Below are 24,410 nucleotides of genomic sequence, written 5' to 3'. Positions count from 1 at the left end.
TGAAGGGAATGGTTGATGGATAGGTCTTCACTTAGTACAGTACAAGCTGTGAATTGTGCTGTATACAACCGATGAAGTGTTGTCCCAATCTATGAGCATGCCATTCATTTGGTCGTTTAGTCAATAAACATTAATTGAACCTTTGCTAGGTTCCAAGTACAGGATACTAGATTCTGGGGAACAACACATGACTACTTTTTATGCCCTGAAAGGATTTGATTTAGAGGCTAGTAGAGGAAGAAAGAAATCTGTTAAAAAAATTTTTTTTAATTGAATAAAATATTTTAGATGCTATCAAAGTACCCCAGCTATCCCTGTCATTCCCCCACCCCCCACCCACCCATCCCAAACTCCAAGGGATGGAGCAGCTGGGCCTGCTCTTTGCTAGGCTTTCCTGACAAAGTAGGGAAACCAGACAGATGCACTGAAAGAAGTCATTTCAGGAGGTAGTTTCTAGAAGGCCTGGGCTAGTTTTGCTAAGGTTTCATATTTGAAGCAGGCTATCTACAGTAGTCATTATTTTAAATAGGGGCCTTCGCATTACTTACAATGCACATTTTGCTCTTTCCTCCACCTTTCTCCCCCCACGTCTTGACTTTCACTTGGACGTCTGGACCGTCTGTGTGGATGACACAGATAAGGTCTGGGAACGAATTCAAGAATAAAAAAGACTGATTCCTGCCTCCACGGAGCTCGCACTGTGAGGTTTAGTGAGGGATGATGACTCAAAATAACCACCCAGCACCGACGCAGGAGGCAGGCAGGGTTCCCTTTCCATCCTGGCGGGAGATTGCATGGAGGGGCGTGGCCGAAGGGCGGGCGCCAGGCTGGAAGGCGGGACCGTTCTGAATTTCCTGGAGGTAGCCAATGGCCACCTGGGAGGCGGAGCTTTTGAACTGACTGGCATAGAAAGCGACCAATTAGGACCTAATCTGGATGACCTGCGGAGGGAGATATGTAAGGGTTTTGGTGCTGCTGAGGGGATGCGGGAAGGAGAGGGGGTGCTGAGGAGAGCGGCTGCTTACTATCCTGTAGGAAAACATTTCAATTTTAAAATAACCAGTTCGGCCATACTAGTGTATATGACTGGATATCAGCCCAGATGTAGTGGCTATCTATTCTTGTGTCTGCCAAGAGCATTCCTCTTTTCTTAGAAATGCTTTTGTAATGTATGCAGTCATTCAATTCAAACAGGAGCGGCTCTTTACTTGCAGACCTATTCTCTTAAGCAGCATTGTTTGGTCTGTGGGTAGATACCGGCCACAGGTTGCTAAGACTGTTTTACTCATCATCCTTATCTCACTCGTATCTGGCATATTATTAGGCACTCAATAATCATTTAAGAATAAGTGGACACAAGTCCCATGCTATTGCTTCCTCTGATCTCACTTTTAAAATCTCTGCAAACTTCTGACTCTTTAATGGAAAATCTCACCCGGTTTTAGCAGCTTGATTTAAGTTTAGATATGTGCATTACTTGATTTCTTCAATAAGTTGTTAAGAATTTGTTGGCAGCTCTAAGTATGATATTCAAGACTTCTATTTTTCTTTTTAGTACAACGTTTATAAAGTCCAAGATTCTTGTATTTTACCATTTTACAGGGCTGTCAGGTTTCAGGCAGACAAAGAATATATGTAAGCTTTATATATTCTAAAGTACTAAACAAATATTTGTTGATACCCTTTTCCCATTCAATGTCAAAGACTTGACTATGTTCCATGTACTGAGCACGGTGTTCACAATTATTACAGTCTTGTATTGCCCAAAGGACCAAAGGGCAGGAGCTCAAAGGCAACATCTGTGTGTGAATGATGTGATGCTGATTAAGTCATAAGCAAAAGTCACTCAGATTCAGAGTTCCTGACGTCTTAGTTTTGGGAAGTTTCACACAAATTCTGGCCTTTTCCTTATAGCTCATCAAACCTAAGAAGACCACTGTCCTCTCTCTGGAATATTAATTTCAGTGTGTCTAAAGGATGTCTGAATCATGTAGTGTATCTAAGAAGAAAAAAGTAAAAGTATGAATGTTGTTTCAAGAAAGGGTTGCCCCAGGGTGATTCTGTGCTCCTCTATTAATTAATTGGTTTTGGGGGTTATAAGTAACAGAAACCAAGCAAAGAAAGGAGGGGGGATTATTATAAAGAAACAATGGTGATTAATAGAATCCATGAGCAGAAATGGTTATGGAACTTGGGAAAAGCCTAAAGCCACGAAATAGAAACTGGGACTCTTGCCCCAAATCTGCTTCTTGTGCATACCTGCTATATTCTTCTCTCTCTGTTTCTCTCATCCACAAAGCACTACCCTTCTTTAAGATATTTGTTTAAAAAAATTTTTTAACCTTTATTTATTTTTGAGAGATACAGAGACAGAGTGCCAGCAGGGGAGGGGCAGAGATAGAGGGAGACACAGAATCTGAAGCAGCTCCAGGCTCTAAGCTGTCAACACAGAGCCCGATGTGGGGCTGGAAACCACCAATCATGAGATCATGACCTCAGCCGAAGTCAGAGGCTTCACCGACTGAGCCACCCAGGCGCCCCCATTCTTTAAAATATTTGTATTGTGAATTCCTCATTACTGGAATTATTCCAGTAGAGGATGAATAACCATCATTTGAGACTATGGGAAGACATATCCTGGTTAGGTGGGAGAGAGGGAACTTAGATTAAGTTATATATATGGGCTATTCCAAATGTAATATACTATGATTTTACCAGCTTAGGCTACCATATACACAAGGATTGCCTTCCATTTCACTTTCTCACTGTCTCTGTTAATAGTAACATTGGTTTCTTTGTCTTGTCTATATCCCAGTCCTTCATCTTTTGTGTGGAGTCAGTCATTAGGTCTCATCGGGTGTACCTCCCAAAAGCCTCTCAAAAAAATAATATTAGTTTTCTCCTAACAGTTGTAGAGCTGTATGAAAGGTAATGTAAGCATGAGCTCTTTCACCTACAGATAAATATTAAGACAGAGTTGCATCACAAAAATAAAAACACAGGCTTTGGAGTTCAGCCTCAGCTCAAATTTTGTTCCCAATTTTACTAGCTGTGTCACCTTGGAAAAGTTACTCTCTGAGGCATTTTCTCCACCTACAAAGGGGGAACCTAATATTAAACAATCTCACTGGGTTATTCGGCTAAATAACTTTTATCTCTAAAGCACTTTCTGTTTCTATTAATGCAAACACCAACTGTAAATGCTTAATGAAGAGTAGTTATTAATATAAGTAATAATAAATGCAACACTTGTATAACTTCTTTCTTTATGAAACTCGTGCACCTACATTTTCTCATCTATTGTTCACAAAAATCCTGAGAGGCAGATAATATCCCCATTTTAGAGATAGGGACACCAAAGAAAAGAGAGATGGTAACACTTCCTCAAGTAGAATTCTGTAGAGATCATTCCAAAAGGGAGTGAATGCCCAGTTTCTAGAAGCTCTAGCAAGGCTATCCTGCCACCTATGATAACAGGTGTAGTAGAGATCCCAGCTTTTGGAAGGGCGACTGATTTGGTGATTTCTGAGGTCCCATAGTTGGTCATTTTTTTTTTTTTTTCAGATACAATAGATATTTATTTTTTACTGGAAACTGTTCAAGGATCTGGGGATACAGCATAAACAAAAACAAGCAAAACAAACAAACAAACACCCCAAGCAGACAAAAATCTCTGCCTAGAAATATACGAATACAGAAAATATTATGTATAAAATATGTAATATATAAAACAGAAAAATATGAAAACATAGAGCTTGATTTTCAAAGTGTTTTCACATATACTCTTCATCTAAGTACCCATAAACTCCCCCCATCTTTCCCAGCCCCCTCCCGCACTTCAGGAACTAGAAAATTCTGTTTTAATTTGTGTGCCATACCCCCTCAAGGGTCAAGGCGTATTCAAGGCCCCTAACCAGAAAAGCGCACGGGGTCTTGGAAGACGGAAGGAGAGACTGCGGAACCAGTGTTCTGGCGGTTGCGGTTCTCGGAGGGAAGTCAATTCCGCGGACCGGTAGTGAAGAGCACCAAGGCTTGTTTCCGGCCACCTCAGCGGGAAGCGGAGACGCAGGCAGCTGGATCTTCGGGAACTCAGATAGAGGTGTAACTGCGGTCGCGGCGGAGGAAGTCGGGAGAACGTCTGCGGCCGCCGGGCCAGTGTTGGGTCCCCGAAGCCTGTGAAGATGGTGTTGCTTACGATGATCGCCCGGGTGGCGGACGGGCTCCCGTTGGCCGCCTCGATGCAGGAGGACGAACAGGTGAGCTGTTCTATCCCCGCGCCCCCAAGTCCCTGCCAGAGCTCTGTGCTCTCAGTACCGGATTTCTTCTTAGAACGCAGACGACCTTTGCGACCTCCCGTGCACTCCCGACCCCTCTGAACTGCTCTTTTTATCTTTTGGCAGTGGAGAAACTACTTGTTAGAAGAAATCTTTCCTGAAGGCGGAGGTAGATTTTTGCCTTTCCTGTTTTTTTTGTGTAGAAAGACGCTCCGGCGTAGGGATAGGTTCGACTGATTGTGATCACCCAGTGTTGTGTAACTCTTAGAGACTTTGGTAAAATTCGAGATTTCTATTTTTCTGCTGCTGTTGAGGCTAACCGGTCCTGGGAGAAATCAGCTCCCAAGTTCTTCAACCTCTTTCACTGTGGCACTTGATCCTTGACCTATCCTGATGACATCTTTTGAAAGTGGGTGAGATAATATTGCCACATATAGACACCTGTTTGAAGTTCAGTACAGTACTTTCTTTCAAGTTTATGTCCAATTCCCACCTCCTCCAGTAAGCCTTACTAAATTCCTACTATTGGGATTATAACTTCTGTGTTATATTTCTGTTAATGCCTTGTACCTTTATTTTGCTACTTTCTTTTGTCTTTCAATAAATTGAGATTCCTCTGAGGCAGTCGACAGGTCTTAATGATCTTTGTGCTTCTCATAGCTTTTACGGCAGCAGCTTTATGCTAATAAGTGCTCAAAAAATCTATTGAATTGATTTAAAAACGACAGCTTCAAATATCTTGAAAAGTAAGCTTTGTGCCTTAGAATCACAAGGGAAGGTTCTGGTGTGAGACAGATTTCTGGAGCAAGGTGGGGAGATCTCTGAAGAAGGGAGGCTGAAAATGAAATTTATGTAATTTATTTAAAGTGATCAATTTTAGTTTACTTTCTCGAACAACCTAAGTTTTAAAAAAAAAAAAAAACTCAAGGCCTAAAAAAAAGATGAATTCTAGAAAATTATTTTGCACGTATCTGTTGGATTTTTCACGAAAAAACCCCCAAAACCCTTATTAAGCACATCAACTGTGTCAAGCATGGTGATTATACAGGTTAGAGGACACAGCCCGTACTTTCATGGAGCTTACAGTTTAGTGGAAAAGCCAGAAAACAAATAAGCAATTATAACATAGTATAATTGCTATGGAAGAGGAAGAAAGCTCTGTGGTTGAACATGGAAAAGGTATCTAGGTTGGTTTTGGGAGATCAGGAAAGTCTTCCCAGAAGAAATGACTTCTCAGCTGACAGTGTTGTTCAGTAATAAGGAAAGCTTCTATTTGGTTTTATGCCTTTTTAGGTTTGACTTTGAAATATGTTTATTTTCACTTTTAGGAGAGTAGCAATACAGATCACAAAATTGCAGATCCTGCTAAGTGAAGTATTTTCAATTTATTATGCAAGACAAAGTCTAATCATTTATATAAAATTTGAAAAATATAATGTGCCCTTAATATTCAATTGTGAAATATTTTTCTTTTCTCTCAATTTGTTAAGAATTTTCTAGGACCACTCTGCAGAAGGAGTGAAATTGTTAAAATAAATGCAGGAACGTGACTTGAGCAAGGGAGATAGTGTGGAGAAATTTTCCTTAAAGTATATATGTAGTTTGACTGAGAAATGGTTTTTCCCAGGGAGGAGTCTGTTCAGTTTATTGCATTAGATTTCAGTGTGGGCAAAGAATACAAAGTGAATTTGAAAGTCTACTTAATATTAGTAGCTCCTTACTCTCTGCCTTGATACTTTATTGAAAAAGTAATTGATGTATTATTATGTGTTTCTTAATTCCAAATTAGGTGTTGGTCTACCAAGATGGGTTACTTTGTTTAATTGACAAAGAAATTTTCCACAAGAATATTTTTGTGATGGCAATTCCATAATTATTTCCTTTAGGAATTTAGGCTTTGAATGATAAAATCTTTCCCCGATTTTTAATATCTACATTATGAGTCTTAGACTCATTTTTATTATGTTAATAGTAAAAGGAACATTTATAGAATGCATACTACATGCCAAGCACTGTGCTAAAGCCTGTCAAGTATTTGATTTCATTCAATCTTCATACCAATCATATTAGGATAGTTTAGTGGTATTCTTCCCATTTACAGGCAAGGAAGCTCTGAGGCATAGAGACGATAGGTTTTTTTGTATGAGCCACATAGCGAATAAGTAGTAAAATGGAATTTTTCATCAGTTTCTTAATATCAACACTTGATATTTTCGGTCAGATAATTATTTGTTGTGCGAAACGGTCTTGTGCATTGTAGGATGTATGCTAGTAACTCTGGCCTCTGCCTATTAGATGCCAATAGCACTACCACCACCTCCACACCTCCAATTGAGTAATATTCCTGGACATTGTCAGATGTGATCTGGGGGTGGGAGGGCAGAGTCACCCTGGCTTAAGAGCCACTTAAGCCAGAGTGGCTTAAGAGCCACTGTTTTGGGTTTTTTTTAATGGTTATTTATTTTGAGAGAGAGAGAGAGAGAGAGCAGGGGAGGGGCAGAGAGAGAGAGAGAGAGAGAGAGAGAGAGAGAGAGAGAATCCTAAGCAGGCTCCGCACCATCAATGCAGAGTCCGATGCGGGGCTCAAACCCATGAACCACAACATCATGACCTGAGCTGAAATCAAGAGTGAGAACGCTTAACCGACGGAGCCACTTAGGCGCCTCAAGAACCACTGGTTTTTAATCAGTATTTGTCTGACTTCAGACCAGAGCCTTAGTGCCTAACTGGTACACTTTACAGCCATGTTCTAAGACTTTTTGATAATATATCTACTTCTTAGGAGTCTAAAAATAACTTTTCAAGAAATGGCTATTTCAGCCAAATAGTTTTTATTTCTTTTTATTTCTTTAAATGTTTATTTTTAAGAGAGAGAGACCGAGTGCAAGTGGGATAAGGGCAGAGAGAGAGGAAGACATAGAATCCGAAGCACGCTCCAGGCTCTGAGCTGGCACAGAGCCCAGCATGGGACTCGAACTCAGGAACCGCGAGATCATGACCCCAGCTGAAGTCAGAAGCTTAACCGAAGTCGGAAGCTTAACCGACTGAGCCACCCAGGCACCCCTCAGCCAAATAGTTCTGTAGTCAAGTACTTTAATTGTTCAGGCCAAGTAATTCAATGTTCTTTTTCAATTATTTACACTGATAACAGATGTCATATGTTACTAGTGCTAGTCCTGTATAAGCTGCCTTACTACTGGAGGTGAACAGTTATTCAGATAATACAGTGGAGAGTAAAATTCAAAAAATGATGTAGGCAGAGTATCTCATCCACTGTTTCCTCTGTGCTCAACTAGAAGTATCAGCCTAGGGCGGTAGAGAGATGAACTTTTCTTTTCAAACCTAGACTCTCTGATATTCTATTTCCTTTCTTTCTACCTTTCTGGTGTGTTTCTACTTTTTGGATGTTTGCATCTCTTCATCTACCTTTGTGTTCTACCTCAAAATGAAGGTGTTCTCTTTCCTTTCATTTTGCCCCAGCTCTGTGGACTTGAAGACGATATTTGATCTAACCAAGTATTCAGCAGGGAGCACCAAAAAAGCAGATAGTCTGTTGTACATTTTAAACTGCATTGCTCCCCCAATTATTGAGGGTTCATTAGTCACCTTACTGTAATTGCTTTTAGAGGAAAATGGTTGGTTCTTGGTGCTGCTGGCCTTTGACCAGCCAAGTACAACAGGGATTTTAAAATGATAAGAGCTTAGCTAAACATTCCTATAAAGACAAAACGTGGCATTTGATATAGTTAGTTGTTCAGCAGTCCTAGGTGATAGCAATAAAAAGTGTTGTGATTGTGTGGGAAATTTCTACCCTGTACCTGTTATATTATATATATATATAGAACCAAATCCTAAATACACTATTGCAGATTAGTTTCAGAAATTGTCCATTCACATCCATTTCATTATCGGATTGCTAACACATCTTTCCATTATACTGTATATAAGCTTCATGAAGTCTGTTGTAGATGAAGTGGAAAACAGAATGAGGACATCTAATCTGTTTTTAGGCAGTCTGGAGGCTGTGGGCCTTTTGTGACTTTAGTCTTGAAAGCAAACTGAGGTTCTGTCTGTACAGTGGTGAATATGTTGTTTTGTGAGATCTAGATCAGAGCTGCCAGTTCTGATCACGGTTTCCTGAGAATTTCCTATGAATTAGATTTAATATGAAATAGTAAGATCACCCAGAAAGTGGATCTGCTATCACCGAAGCAATTTTAATTGTAGAGGTGCTATCGCATGTTTAGGAACGCAGACTCCAGAGCTAGACTGCCTGGCTTCAGATTCTTACCCCTCCTCTTATTGGCCTCTTGTCCTTGGGCAAGTTTGATTTCTCATACAGAAAATGGGCGTAATGATTCTAATCACCTCATAGGGTAGTTGTAAAGCTTATTAGAGTTAAATTATGTAAAGTGTTTAGAACCGGGGCTGACAGAAAGTGAGTGCTTTCATTTAATTTCATTAATTTGCCTATTTCTGAAAATTTTCCTTCCAGTTCCATTTTGCCTTTCTTAAAGTTCAGACTAGAATTGTATGTATTTGTGGGTACAAATATGCAATAAACAGGAATGGGTGAATGAACAATTTTCCCCATTACAAAACTAGCCTGCGCTTATTATAGAAAATTCAGTAAAAAAGGAAAAACAAAAGGACCAAAATGTTAATGGTGATTATTACCAAAATCTTTACTTAAATTGTATACATTTTAACATAAAACCTTAATCTCTGTATGTGTGTGTATATGTATAAAATTAAATAATGGATAATGCTGTAAGACTTCCACCTAGTTTTTTTTCACTTAGTGTGTAGTGAGTATCTTCTCATATCATTAAGTATTATACAGCATTTTAATGGCTGTATAATATTCCATTGTATGAATATGCCACTGTATAAATATGTTATTTAACCAATTTTCTATCCAATTACTGAACATTTGTTTTTTATTTTTATATACATTTGTAGTTGTTTGTTTTAACATATATGATGTGTATGTATATCTTCAAAGATACAGAATTGTTGGCTAAAACAATATGTAAAATTTTGTAACTTCTAATACATATTGCAAAAATACCTACCAGAAAGATTGCGCCCGTGTTGTGTTCTCAGGGAACGGTGATGCTGATGGAACCAGCACTGTAAAATGTTGGTTGGCGTGCCACAATCTCTGTGTAATCTCAGTGTCATTATAGATCCCCGAAACTGCAGCATGCTTTCGGCCATAGTTTCTTGTAGTCCGTACAGTGGTTAGTCTCTTTCTCTTTGGTTGATGTTTACAATGCTTCTTATAAAGTCAAAGGATTTATAGCAGTCTTTATTTGACTGACAGTTTTTCTGCCATTTATTTCTTCACCTGGTTCCTTTGCCTTTAGTTGTCAAAAACATTTTTACTTAACATCTGTGGTTGTGGTTATTTTTAAAACACCAATTTCTGAGTTCCACCTCTGAGATACTGATTTAATTGGTTTGGAGGTAGAGATAGGGCTTGATTAGTTTTTGTGCAACCCCCAAGTGATTCTAGTGTAAAGCCAAGGTTGAAAAATCATTGATGTATGTGGATATTATTCCTTGGCACTTCAGTAACATTTCCAACTTTATTTACATCTGTTCTGTCTACTGCTGTGGGGTCAGATCTCTTCCAAATGCCACATATAATGGCATTGGTGAAGCAAACAATTTGGCAAGTACCATTCATTTAGGGAATGCGGGATATTGTGCACTAGTTCAAAGCATATGGTAGTTTTCACTCTCCTTTACTAGCAGATCAGTCATGAAAAAAATATGCGATACTGATTAATATAATAATGTTAATGTATATTATGCTAATTATTGTCTAGTATTGTTAATACATAAATACATACATATATATTAATATAGAAATATTTCTTTAGAGTAGTATAACAAATCATTGCCATAGGGACAGTGCTAAATAAGATAAAGTAATACTTCTAGTGGACTCTACCTAACTCTCCTGGTTCACTTCATGCTAATTTACTTCCTTATTCATATTTAAATTTCCAGTTTATTATTTAAAAAAATTTTTTTAATGTTTATTTTTTTTTGAGAGAGAGAGGGGGGTAGGGACAGACAGAGAGGGAGACACAGAATCCAAAGCAGGCTCCAAGCTCTGAGCTGTCAGCACAGAGCCTGACGTGGGGCTCAAACTCACGAACCGTGAGATCATGACCTGAGCCGAAGTCAGACGCTTAACCGACTGAGCCACCCAGGCGCCCCTCCAGTTTGTCATTTTACATATGGCTTAGGATCCTGTACTTGTACATTTGCTTATCTGCCACTTTCACAATTTTATCATTGCTTCCTTATTTTTACTGTTAGCTAAGTGGTTCACTATCTAGAATTTTAAGATTTCACTTTGCACTTTTTGAAAGTCAGACCTCAGATCCAGTCCTTGGGAGAACCTCAAATAAATGCTTTTTAAATTTAAGCATTTAGTTATTAAACATCTGTCAAGAAGAGACTGTGTTCTATTGTTTAATCCAAAATAAATAATCCAAAATAAAATAATTCCTTTCTATCACATGGCAAAAGTGAGCTCCTGCCCCCGTATGTGGATGAATAAATAATATATATTTGCTTTCTGTTCCATTCTTTGCCTTTTGGATTGAATAGGTGAATGAGGTATGATGTTTTCCTTTTGAGATGACACTGGTATTTCTCAGTAGGCTTTTTTCCTTCCTTTTTAAAAAAATTATTAAACAGGGGCGCCTGGGTGGCTTGGTCGGTTAAGCGTCCGACTTCGGCTCAGGTCATGATCTCGCGGTCCGTGAGTTCGAGCCCCGTGTCGGGCTCTGTGCTGACAGCTCAGAGCCTGGAGCCTGTTTCGGGTTCTGTGTCTCCCTCTCTCTCTGCTCCTCTCCTGTTCATGCTCTGTCTCTGTCTCAAAAAAATAAATAAACGTTAAAAAAAATAAAAAAAAATTATTAAACTATTTAAAAATTGTTCAAGAAAATATACCCGTAATTCTATCATCTGAATATTGTTATTTGCATTTTGTATGTATATATCTCTTTCTTTCCAAACTCAGAAACCAAATCTATTCACTCAGTAAAGAATATTTGACTTTTCAATCTTGGTCCTTACTCTTGTTCATTTTTACCCAGTTGGAGTTACAGTCTTCTTAGTAATTTGCAGTGATGGGTGCATACATTTAGTTTTGCTTAAGTGCTAATACTGTAACACTTAGTGGAAGATTTTGCTTGATATTCCAGGATAAAAATGAAATTCACCAGTCTGTTGTTCCCAGGATTTTCTCCTGAGTATAGAACATGTTGTGCAGTTATGTACCAATAATTGTGCAAGTGAAAGGGGTTAGGAGGACCCATTTCCACTGACCTAACAGTGGAAAGAACACTGGATTGAAAGTTAAGAGTGGCTTAAAGGCAGTTGAGAAGTACAAATAACGTGATTTTCTTGAACAACTAGGGGTTTGATCTTCTTTTTTCCTCTAAAAGTGGGGCATTTATGGGGCGCCTGGGTGGCTCAGTCGGTTAGGCGGCCGACTTCGGCTCAGGTCATGATCTTGCAGTCCGTGAGTTCTGGCCCCGCGTCGGGCTCTGTGCTGACAGCTCAGAGCCTGGAGCCTGCTTCAGATTCTGTGTCTCCCTCTCTCTGACCCTCCCCTGTTCATGCTCTGTCTCTCCCTGTCTCAAAAATAAATAAACGTTAAAAAAATTTGAAAATAAATAAATAAATAAATAAATAAATAAATAAAAATAAAAGTAGGGCATTTTTTTAAAAAAATGAATCTTATTAACCTTTTTTATTTTTCTTTAAAAAAATTTTTTTAATGTTTATTTTTGAGAGGGTGGGGGAGGGGCAGAGAGAGAGGGAGACACAGAATCTGAAGCAGGCTCCAGGCTCCAAGCTGTCAGCACAGAGCCCAACGAGGGGATCAAACTTGTGAACTGCAAGATTGTGACCCAAGCTGAAGTCCGATGCTTAAACAACTGAGTCGCCCAGGCCCCCTGGATTTTTTAAATTTTTCTTAAGTATTCTTTATTTAACTAATCTCTATACTCAGTGTGGAGCTCAAACTCAACACCTTGAGATCAAGAGTCGCGTGCTTTTCTGACTGAGCCATCCAGGGGCCCCTGTATTTTATTAACCTTTAATGAAGGACCTTACTTACATAGTGTTCTCATTATATAATGCTTCTCACTAATTGTTATGGCTGTTTTTTTGTGTGGAAAATTCTTAAATGAAGGTGTCTTCTTTCAGTCTGGCCGGGACCTTCAACAGTACCAGAGTCAGGCTAAGCAACTCTTTCGCAAATTGAATGAACAGTCCCCTACCAGATGTACCTTGGAAGCTGGCGCCATGACTTTCCAGTGAGTATAATCCTATTTCTTTGTGATCATTTAAGTATGAAATACAGTAAATTTAAGTAACACCTGAGAACAATGCTAACAATTTTTCAAAAGTAAAGAATATTTTAAAAATACAGTCTCTTCATGGAAGGAACTTCCCTGGCTCTAATTCTGCAAAACTGAAATCTTGGTTTGTTTATTCAATTTGCATACAATAAATTAACTGTTTTATCCTGTGCATACAGTAAATTAACCTGTTTTATCCTCTGTCTAATGAATGTTATACCCATCGTGCAATAATAGATTAGTTTTTTGCTTTAGGAGTTTCTTAGAGCCAGATGTCTGTAGGTTAATACTCTTGCTCAAACATTTACTAACAAGACAACCTTGAACAACCCACATATACCTCTCTAGGGCCTTAGTTTCCTCTATAAAATAGGGGAAATAGTCATAGTTTGTGAGAATAATTAGGGAATCTATTTATATCTCTTAACATCTTGCCTGGCACAGAGAGAATATCAGTAAATGTTAGTTGTTAGAAAAAGGAAAATTATAAAAGATAATTTTAGAGCATCACAATCAGTGGTATTAGTGCATATAACTGAGAAAGGGCTCAAATAATTCCTGCAAGTAATTGGTATTAAATGTTTAATACATGTCAAGTTTGAGGGTGATTAAAACAGAAAGGATTAAAAAAGAGAGGACAGGAATATCAGAGGAAAATAAAAAAGGATTAGCTAAATAATCCTTGCTATTTTAGGACCTCAGATGCTAAGATAATATAGACCTGGGAAGGACCTGCCTTGTTTAACCTTTCTAAAGGGAGGGGAAAATTTTCCACTCATCAGAAACAAGCAAGTATACAAAACTAAAATCGAAACAAAACCCTGGCTTATTGGTTAAGAATGTAGTGGATGTGGGGCGCCTGGGTGACTCAGTCGGTTAAGTGTCAAACTTCATCTCAGATTATGATCTCACAGTTTGTGAGTTCGAGCCCCGTGTTGGGCTCTGTCCCCCCAGCTGTGCTGACAGCTCAGAGCCTGGAGCCTGCTTCAGATTCTGTGTCTCCCTCTCTCTGCCCCTCCCCTGCTCTCACTCTCTCTCTCTCAAAAATAAGTAAACGTTAAAAAAAAAATTAAAAAAAAAAATGTAGTATATGAAACATTTTCTATAAATCTAATTTTCAACATCAAAAAATATAGACACTTAATTATATGTATAATTATATATAGTATCTTTATTTCTATCATGGATTAGGAACAAAAGATCTAGGGAATGGAATTGAATTCCTAATGGAATTGAAAAGAGGTTTTCTCTTGTTGGGTTCCTTTATAATTTCATCTCATCCTTTATTTCAATCTAAGAGTTATATTTTAAAGATTTATTCTTTACCAGACCGTATATTAAGTTCTGCCTCTATCTTATTAGCAGAGAGAAACACATATACAGACAACTAAACTTTATACCTGAGGGCAAGAAGTGCTGTAATTCATTTATAAATGACATGCTTTGGGAGTAGAGCGAAGGAAGCAATAAATTCCCATTTGTAGGGAGCAAGTTTGGGGAAAGGGGATAGAGGGAGGGAGAATACAGAGAAATATAAGCAGAAATCTATGAGGACTTGAAAGAACCTAAACTTGGAGAGCAACATGCTGTTTGGCATATTGGGTGTATGATGGAATGTGGCCCACACCTGCTTTGGAGGCCACAAATACTATACCAAGGAGTATGATTTTATTTTATAGGTATTAGAGAACCCTGAGAGTTTTTAAGCAGAATAATATGGTTATATTTATATGGTTATATAAAACTTGTAGTTTAGAAGATGGTCTAGACTAAAGATAAGGAGACCAGTTGATTTAGATGCCCAAACACATCAGTATCATTATCATCACCACCATCATCATCATTTTAAGGGGCCTGAGAGGTCATATAATACACTATAAACTATGCTCTGTGGGGTCCTAGGATGCCTTAGGAGCCACATAGCAAGGGTAGGTATAGGGGTATGTGTAATGCTTTGGGCCCTTGAAGTCCTACTTAAACTAATGACCTGATTTTATTTCGTGTGCATATTGATCTTCTGAATATAATTATTGCTGAAACAAAGAGTCCTGTGGCTAAAGAGACATTGAAAATCACAGAGTTAACCTAATCTCTTTCTGAGACATCTCAGACACGTTAGCCATATAGCCCCTTCCAGAGTGCCAGGGAGCACCTCTTATAGGAGGAAGTCAGTTCTGTTATTGGATAATTTCTTGTATTGGACAGTTGATACAAAGTTCCGGCCTGGAAATTAGGGAATATTATTTATCTTAAGGTCATTATCTGTACCCAGTAAACATTGTGGCATTAACTTCCAACTATGAAGTATCCACAAAAGTTTCCATTTCCACTGTTTTTCTTAAGGCTAGAAAGAGTTTAAATATATATATACTAATTTCCATACGTAATCAAAGGTTAGATGGGGATGTCTGGGTGGCTCAGTTGGTTGGGTGTCCTTCTCTTGGTTTCGGCTTAGGTCATGATCTCATGGGTTGTGGGTTTGAGCCCTGCATTGGGCTCCATGCTGACAGTGCAGAGCCTGCTTGAGATTCTCTTTCTCCCTTTCTCTCTGCCCCTCCCTGTCCCTTCTCTGCATGCAGGCATGCACACTCTCTCTCAAAAATGGATAAATTTTAAAAAAGGTAGATGGAGTCACAACTCTTGAGTTTTCAAGAAAAAGTCTTAGGTATTATGATATTTTACCTGGATTATATAATAAACAATTGTAAACATGTTTAAGTACTTCTTTTGGAATATAATTCTCATAATGGGAAGATGTTTGCTTTCTGATTCCAAGGATTTGTGGTTTGCAATTGATTTTCAGATTTAGTTAGCTTCAAAGGGCTTAGGCTAGAATATGTTCAAAAGTCTGTAGGGCACGAAGAGTCTGCTTCAAATTGTTGGAGGTATTGTTATTCTACAGACAACTTTTTCTCTTCTTTTTTTGTGTCTCTCCAGCTACATTATTGAACAGGGAGTTTGTTATTTGGTTTTGTGTGAAGCTGCCTTTCCTAAGAAATTGGCTTTTGCCTACCTGGAAGATTTGCACTCAGAATTCGATGAACAGCATGGGAAGAAGGTGCCGACTGTGTCTAGGCCCTATTCCTTTATTGAGTTTGGTAAGTTTTCTCCTCATCTCTGTATCAAGAGAGCAAACAGTTTGGAGAAGCTGTTTGTTCCACTGATTAGTTTTGACACATTTTTTTCTGATGTTTACCTACTTAAGTTTTGGGTTCTGTCTTTTCCTTTCCACCTCTGTGCTTTTGAATGAATGAAAGTTGCTTCTCACAAGTAATTTTCTGTGGTCTTTGAGTCTTTTCCTTAGAATTTGTTACCCTTTTCCCTTTTTGTGATTTGGATTGATTCTTCGTCAGAGTCAAGAACTGTGCCTAAAGAGCTATTTGGTTGGCATGTAGTAGCTGAGTTCTTTCCCCCAAACCACACACACATACGCACAGTCACAGAAAGGTTCATTTCCTGGAGGTCCGAATATAGAAATCAGAATGACATTTTGTTTCTTTTAATCCTCTAGTTAAAAAAAATTACTGGAAGAGGTATGGCATTGGGGGACAGCATTTACTACCTGCAGAAATAGTGAGCATGGGTGTCCATATTTGTATAATAATTATAGAAAGACTCATCACTGGTAAAGTATCTGATGGCAATAAATCAACAGAAATGTTTTGGGTACTCTAGAGGAAGTGAGAATAAGTATGATTAGATTATATTACTGATATTTTTAGTTAAATTGGTTTTACTGTTTCTGAATTTCTGAAGTATTTCCATTTTGCTAGCTAACTGGTCATCTTACTTTTTAGAAATAAGGAAAATTTTAGGAAAACGCTCCAGTATTTCATAACTACAAACTCTCCAAGTGATAATTTTTATAATGTCTGGTTTTTCAGATTTTATTTTTGAAGACAATAGAGGTCCAGTAAAACCAAGAAACCAGTAAGACTGCTACATCAAGGTCACACGAGAGATAGTTGATACACTCAAATTAGCTTAAAGGATTATATATGAATGGGTTTTAGGTGAACTGCAGGTACAGTAACCTGAGATCAGTTACACAGTAATTGTTTCCATCCCCAGGCCTGAAGGGATAAGAGAAAGGAGCAGTTTCTGAAACTGCAAAGGACAAAATTTATAGAGAAGGCCGTCTTGAGAGGAGGAGTTACTCTTGCTGGAGGGATGCTGCCAGCCCAGGGTGACTTCTTGGTGGGGGGGTGGGGGGAGGGGGGTTCGGGGAACAAATACCCTGACATCACTACCTGCTTTCCTGCCCTACTCTTGGGGCTCCCCCATTGGTCGAACCTAACCTGGAAGCCCCCCCCCCCCCCCCCCCCCCCCCCCCCCCCCCCCCCCCCCCCCCCCCCCCCCCCCCCCCCCCCCCCCCCGAACCAGGAGCCCATGATGTAGTCCATGCAGGTCAGCTGCCCAAGGCAAAAAACATGGTGCAGAAGGGTGGAGAGGAGGTCTAGAGAGGCAAACGAAAGGTATCCAGCACATATCACTTAAGAAAATGCCAAAAGTTGAAAATAAAATCTTTAGTAATAAGTCATTCTTTTTATAGTTTTGAGAAATGCAGACATGGTCTAAACATGATAGCTGCAGTTTATAGTGGTATTTTGGGAAACTCCCTGCCACATGTTTGCTTTACCTGAAGTTTAAGAACAGAGTGAAATTAGGAATGTATGTTAAAGAAAATACTTAAAAAAATTTTTTTTAATGTTTATTTATTTTTGAGAGAGACAGAGAGAGAGAGCGAGCGAGGAGGGGAGGGGCAGAGAGAGAGGGAGACACAGAATCCGAAACAGGCTCCACACTCTGAGCTGTCAGCACAGAGCCCGACAAACTGTGAGATCATGACTTGAGCCAAAGTTGGAAACTTAACCTACTGAGCCACCCAGGCACTCCATGTTAAAGAAAATACTTTAAGACCATGTTTCCCCCCTACTTTTAATGACAGAACCTGTAGTGATGCTAGATTATTGTCAGGATCCTTTTCAGGAATATAGAGTTAAGTACTAAAACCCTGAGGATCCTCAGGGATGGTTTGAAAATAATCTGCTTTCAGGAAAGGCTTACTATAGTGGGTCTTACTTTCTATAAGGACCCTGATAGCAAAGACTTCAAATTTGAAGGTGTGCAGAGGACATTTCTCCTGAATGGTCATCTGTCTTCACATTTTACAAATGAAAACATCAAAGCTCAAACTTTGATGTTCATTCAAGAGCTCGGTTATCCTATCCCTACTCCAGTACTTTGATGGGCAAGGTTGTTAATGGTCACTTTTCTTCATTATTCTAGATACCTACATTCAGAAAACCAAGAAGCTTTACATTGACAGCCGTGCTCGGAGAAACCTAGGCTCCATCAACACTGAACTGCAGGATGTACAGAGGATCATGGTGGCCAATATTGAAGAAGTGTTACAACGGGGAGAAGCACTCTCAGGTATGTAAAACATTAAGAGTCCTGTAGGGCGCTTCTCAGTCCACAGGTAACGATAGCTTATTTTGGGTTACCTTTTTCACTGTCACTCTATCTAGTACTGTTAAGAATTCATCTCTCAGAAATAGATTACATTAGGGGTGACTGGGTGTGGCTTAGTTGGTTAAGCATCTGATTTTGGCTCAGGTCATGGTCTCATGGTTCATGAGTTTGAGCCCTGCCTCGGGTGAGCCTGAGCCCCGCCTTGGGATTCATTCATTCATTCATTCATTCTCTCTCTCTCTCTCTCTCTCTCATTAAATAAATAAATAAATAAATAAATAAATAAATAAATACCATCAAGAGACATAGCTTACATTACAAAACTTTGTATATGATATGTTTTTTCCCAGCATGATTAGTTTTTGTTGAGTTGGAACAGTGTGAAGGTCCTATTCCATATCAGAAGCAATTACTTCTACCAAGATATTTACAACATTAAGCAAATATTTACAGAATCTCTTACATAAATTAAGGGAAATGAAAAGAAGAATGAGAGGAAATTGTCAAAGATTTACTGCAGTGGTTTCCTGACTAGCCACTTTGGGAGACTTTATTGCTGCCAGATCAAATGTTATAAAATGCCATTTTCATCAAGGCATTCCTCTGCTGAAAAACTTTTAAAATCTGTGACTACAAGATACGATCTAGTCTGGTTTCAACTTACTTTTTGTTCTTGCTGAGTGCTTGTCATGTGCAAGGCACTGTGTTCTCTGTAACGGAAGATAAGGAGATTGCAGACTTCTTTCATGCTCTCTAGTTCACAGACATTCTGCTTCAGCCAGGTCAGCTTACTCACCATCCTGGACCTGTTCTTAAGATCTAGGTACGAGCCAAGCCGCCTCTTCAAAGAAGCCTTCCCAGGTCCTGATAGCCCACGTCATGTTAATCTCTTTTGTCCTTTAAACTCCTAAGGCACTTAGCTGTGTAATGGTTCTTTTTTTTTTTTTTAAGCACATAATGGGTGTGTGTACGTGTGTACTTACCTAATTTGCCTTAAAAAAAAAAAAAGAACCATATATATATATGTATATATTTACCTAATGTTTCAATGTTACCCATGTATTTAATGTACTTGTAAAGGTAGTGTTTATATATTTCATATACTTCTTTTATTTCTTTCACAGTAAGGATCACAAATAGATGCCTCCATGAGTATGTCTTGAACTTACCCTATGACATACATGAGTAAATGGGTTTTCCTTTATTATGAACTGCAGATTGTAACCTTTATGTCAGTAGTCAGCAGTTGTCCCAGCATGTAGCTTCACTCTTTAAGCATCAAATTTTGGGTGAGTGAGACTGTAAATTTTCATCATAACAGACTTAGTTTCTACCTGGGATAAAATAGACCAGCACAAGACTTTTTCTTAAATCCAAAATTTGTATATTGGTCAGTTTACCAAAAGTGTAAAAGGATCCTCTTGTGCTTTGCTGGTTACTACAAAGCTGGTGTGCTGATTGAAAAAGAAGACATTAGACCTTTGAACAGCGTGGGGGTCAGGGACTCCACATAGAACTTTTGACTTCCCAAAAACTTAACGACTAATAGCCAACTGTTGACTGGAAGCCTTACCCATAATAACATAGACAGTCAATTAACATGTTATTTCGTATGGTACACATATTGCATACTGTATTACAATAATGTAAGTTAGAGAAAAAATGTTATTAAGAAAATCATAAGGATGAGAAAATACATCTACAGTATTCTATAAAAAATCCATGTATAAGTGGAACTCTCACAGTTCAAACCCATGTTGTTTAAGGGTCAACTGTACAGTTGTAATCTTTAAAAAAAATTTTTTTAATGTTTATTTTTGAGAGAGACAAAGAGTAAGTGGGGGAGAAGCAGGAATTCTCTTACTAGTGCTTATTTCATACGACGTGATATTTGTTCCGCTGCCCAGTTATTCTCAGCAGATTTAGATCCGCTTAGCAAATATTTATTTTTTGAGCACTGAGTATTGCCAGACCCTGTTCTGGGCGCTGGGGATATAGCAATAGACACAGTAGTTAAAAACCTCAGTCCAGTGAAGTGTCCAGTTTAGTAGACTGGCTGGAAAAATTCCTCGCAGCATTGTCATGGTTATTTCTCATCTCCTAACTGTTTTCTTGTGTGACTAAGTGTTTTTCTTACAGAACAAATTGCTAATTTACAAGTGGCTGTCATGGCTGTGTCATTAAGTAATACCACATTTCTCAACCAGTTCAGTCTCTGTTAAGCAACTCCAAATATTCCAAAAGTATTCTCTAAAGAACAAACAAATTCATGTTGCAAAATAGTCTCTTTAAAAAAATTTAAAGAAGTAAAATGACCAAAATTCATTTATGTCACACCAAGAATTTGTTTTTATTATTAAAATATGTCATGTATTTTAGTCCAGTCTAGCTTGTGTCTCTCTGGCTGTTTCTCTAAGTGCTCAGCTAACAGTTATAACAGCATTACAAATGTCCTTTTAGAAAAACAAAACTTGGTAAAAGGTTCTAAAAAGCTTAATTTGGTAGGTGTTGGTGGCTTCCTAGCACCTGTGATTATGTTTTAGTTACAAGACAACTTTCCTGTGTCTGTTGAAACATAATTTCTGGTAGAATCATAATAGTCTTTACCAGTGGAGAATCTTGGGAATTTGGGAGCGGTCAACTTTGAGATACAGCTCAGTACTCAGTTTGTGGTTCATTGAGTTTTCTGGTTACTGAGTCTTATCTTACATGGATTATCATTTTTTTCAAAATATGAGAGAATAAGATTTAGACCATTAAAAGATGATGAGATGATTATTATCAGCCAGCATTTATCAGTCTTATCATATACAGGCATCGTGTTCACTTCACAGGCATTCTCATGTACTTACAATCCTGTGATACAGTTAGTGTTATTATCCTTACTTTATGTAGATGATGAAACTGGGTTTTAGTAGAGGCTCAGTGAATTGACCAATGTCACATGGCTGGTGCAGCTGAGATTTAAACCAAAGACTCTGAGGTCAGAGCCAGCACTCTTAACCACCTCGCTATACAGTCTCAAGAATCTGAACATAATTTGGTCTGATAATTTTTTTTAATCTTTATTTATTTTTGAGAGAGAGACAGAGTGCAAGTGGGGGAGGGGCAGAGAGCAAGATGGAGACACAGAATCTCAAGCAGGCTCCAGGCTTCAAGCTGTCAACACAGAGCCCGACATGGGGCTCGAACCCACGAACGCTGAGATCATGACCTGAGCTGAAGTCGGACGCCCAGCCAACTGAGCCACCCAGGCGCCCCGGGTCTGATAACTTTAAAATGCATTGTGGATTTTACAGTGCATCAGGATCATGGATTAATCAGTATATACAACCTAACCTTTAAAATAAAAATGAAATAAGCATCGTGGTTGTTTGGCATAGTGCCACTCATTTAAGTTATTTTTATGTCTTAATACATTAGACAAAATACTTCAGTGACTAATTAACATTTTCCTTTTTTCCTCTTCAACAGCATTGGATTCAAAGGCTAACAATTTGTCCAGTCTGTCCAAGAAATACCGCCAGGATGCGAAGTACTTGAACATGCGTTCCACTTACGCCAAACTTGCAGCGGTAGCTGTGTTTTTCATCATGTTAATAGTGTATGTGCGATTCTGGTGGCTGTGAAGTAGTGAATCCAGTCACTGGCAAGGGTGAACCTAGAACCCGGCAGGTGTGTGTTTTCAGGAAGCTGAGCTCACAGAGATGTGTATTAGAATTCCAAGTGGAACTTCTGCCTCTAAGGACCTTGCAAGAAAAGACATGTCCTGAAAACGAAATGTTACACCTCATTTAATGAAGCTTACCCCCTTTGTAGAAAGTCTCTTTTGGGGGCAGAGGCTTTCTCTGGGTGCTGAGCTGTGTATGCTAGGGAACAGTAGATTGTTTTCTTTTGTTTTTTCCCCTCCCAGTGTTTTTACATTTTTAAAACAGCACTGAGCGGGGCATTTTCTTTTCTAATGGAGCCATCATTGAGATCTGGCTTAGCCAACCTGTGCTAGCAACAGTCTGAAATTCCTTCAGAAAAGGCAGCCCTTTGGGAAGTTTTCTGACTCTGTCTGATCAACATTCCTTTTGTTGGTGACATTTGTGACTTTCAGTAATCTTGAGTTTTTGAGGGCCTTGTAAACAAGACTCCACTCTGTGAAGGTTAATTGTTGTGCTGCGAAGATCTTGTCTGTCGGCCCCTGTAGGAAGTTAGCCTTTGTTGTTTCCCTTTTATGATATTTTGCTTATTGCACAACTGCTTTAGGGTTAAACGAATTATATTAAGATGCCTTGATATTATATTATAGCACTCCTTGATTAAGAAGCTAAAATGTTTTCTGTCATTTACTCCTTAAAAGACTTAAATTTAGTTTGGGACATTCTTAATTGTATTTTTCAGCATCTCGTTTATATTAATATAAGAGTAAATATAACATACGGATAATCAGAAACCCCTGACTTAATGGGAAGAAAGGCCCAGCTCATCACTACAGCTTTGTCCTGCCCCCTTTTTCTCCACTGTAGTTTCCTCCCTCTCGTTTCCTCCTGCTGACACTTTAAAAATTCCTCCGCACCCAGTAGTTTTCATGTCCCATAAGCATCCTCTCAGGATATTCTCAAATTTCAAAATGGAAAATGTTCAGCCACGTAGTTCAATTTAAATTTTTACACAGCAACTACTCAAACAACTAAATACATTCATCTGAGAAAGTCTCTGAGAACACCTCGTACTTTCTGCAGTTTATGTAAATTCTCTGAGAATGTTCTAGAGATAGATAACTCATTTACAGTGGCTTCTATTAACAAATAAAAGTACCTATGATTTTTCCCTTTTTGCTCAGGGATAATGGGGATTTCCTTTTACCTTCCGAGGTAGAATTTTTTAAATGGGGAGAATAGCCCTTTTAAATATTGTCACAAGGGTCTACAGTATAAACTACAACTTACACATACTGCACACGTTTCTTTCAGTTGTACAGGAAAATGAGCCAACTTCTTTTCTTTACATCTTTGGAGAGAACTTTAACTAGTAAACAGTTTTATAACTAAGGGATCATCAAAGCTACTGTCCTGATTCCTGATAGAGGTAAAAAACAAAACAAAACCCTATTTCCTTAGAACAAGAAGTGGCTTGTAAATTCCTGATAATTTACAGAACTAGAATAAATTTTTTTTTTTTTTTCCATTTTGGACCTAAATCTGCCAATTGGAGTATGTGCATGAAACATGAAGTTACTTTTTATAGAGAATAAGTGCTTTTAAGTCCCTAAAAGGCTTGTCCCTAAAGTAACGATGTTGGTAATAAAAGCCTGACAGTCTGAAAACCCAAGTAGTGGTACCATAGCATCTGGTTCTTCTATAGGAGTGGAGAGCGGCAGCTCATTGTTGAGAGTTGCATGCAGCAACCAAGTGGTCAGCAATGAAATAAATACTTCTAGAATGTTCCCTGAAGTGTGAAGTTTTGTTATCTAGTTATTTTATGTACACATATCTCTCTGGGTACATTTCTACCAAAACCCAGTGGTTAATTGAAAAATGAGAAGGGGGCAGAATGATGAAAGGAATGAGAAAGTGGTTTAATGTTACGACGGTTGAAAAATGAGAGAACAAGACTATCGTAATAGGGCTTCCGCTTCTGTTCTTTATTGGAGGTAGTGGGAGGATCTGACTAGATGAAGTGTATCAGCATCTAAACAGGCATCTAAAATAGAATGTAATAAGTACTGTCTAGGGCTAGTGGGGGCACATTAAGAAAGGACACCCTACTTTGGGAAGGAGTGTTGTAAGGGAAGAAGAATAAGGTATTCCAGAAAGAGTCAATAGCTTGTGCAAAGTCATGAGTAAAAGAGTGAGGCCCATTTTGGGGATTGTAATTCTGTTGCTTCAACCCAACTCCTTGGGTGAGTTTGGGCACTTGAGCCTTGAGGAAGAACTAGACTGGTCACTGTAATAAAGAGATACATCTACCACGCTTAACGAGTTTATAGTACACTAACGTCAGTGACAAGAGATGGCATCAGATTTAGGGTTTCGGATGATCATTCTGGCCCAAGTACGAGAGAGCTGTTCGGGCTGAGCCTGAAAGTAGGGAGATGAAACTGAGGAGGCAGCAACGGTAGAGTGAGACCTAGGAGACGGGTTTCAAGCCATTTTCAAGAAAAGAGTTCTCCCAGGTACCAAATAAGTAATACAGACAATGTTTTCTTACATCTCACATTCACATTTTGAAGCAAGTACTGTTTACACCGTACGAATGAAGAAACTTTACAAAGGCTGCTTCT

At 38.7% G+C, this 24,410-nt stretch overlaps 1 protein-coding gene across 1 annotated transcript; it reads left to right on the top strand.

Annotated features, from left to right (window-relative positions):
• The first annotated feature begins 4,021 nt into the window (after nt 1–4,021).
• On the top strand, nt 4,022–23,574 carry SEC22B (SEC22 homolog B, vesicle trafficking protein). Its single transcript, XM_042953672.1, has 5 exons — nt 4,022–4,256; nt 12,510–12,619; nt 15,602–15,762; nt 17,954–18,100; nt 21,614–23,574. The coding sequence occupies exons 1-5, from the start codon at nt 4,182–4,184 to the stop codon at nt 21,766–21,768; spliced, it is 648 nt and encodes a 215-aa protein (XP_042809606.1). The 5' UTR covers nt 4,022–4,181; the 3' UTR covers nt 21,769–23,574.
• The last annotated feature ends 836 nt before the right edge of the window (nt 23,575–24,410 follow it).

The sequence above is a fragment of the Panthera leo genome, chromosome C1 (assembly GCF_018350215.1).
Source record: "Panthera leo isolate Ple1 chromosome C1, P.leo_Ple1_pat1.1, whole genome shotgun sequence".
NCBI lineage: Eukaryota > Metazoa > Chordata > Mammalia > Carnivora > Felidae > Panthera > Panthera leo.
This window is presented reverse-complemented; position numbering and strand designations above follow the sequence as displayed.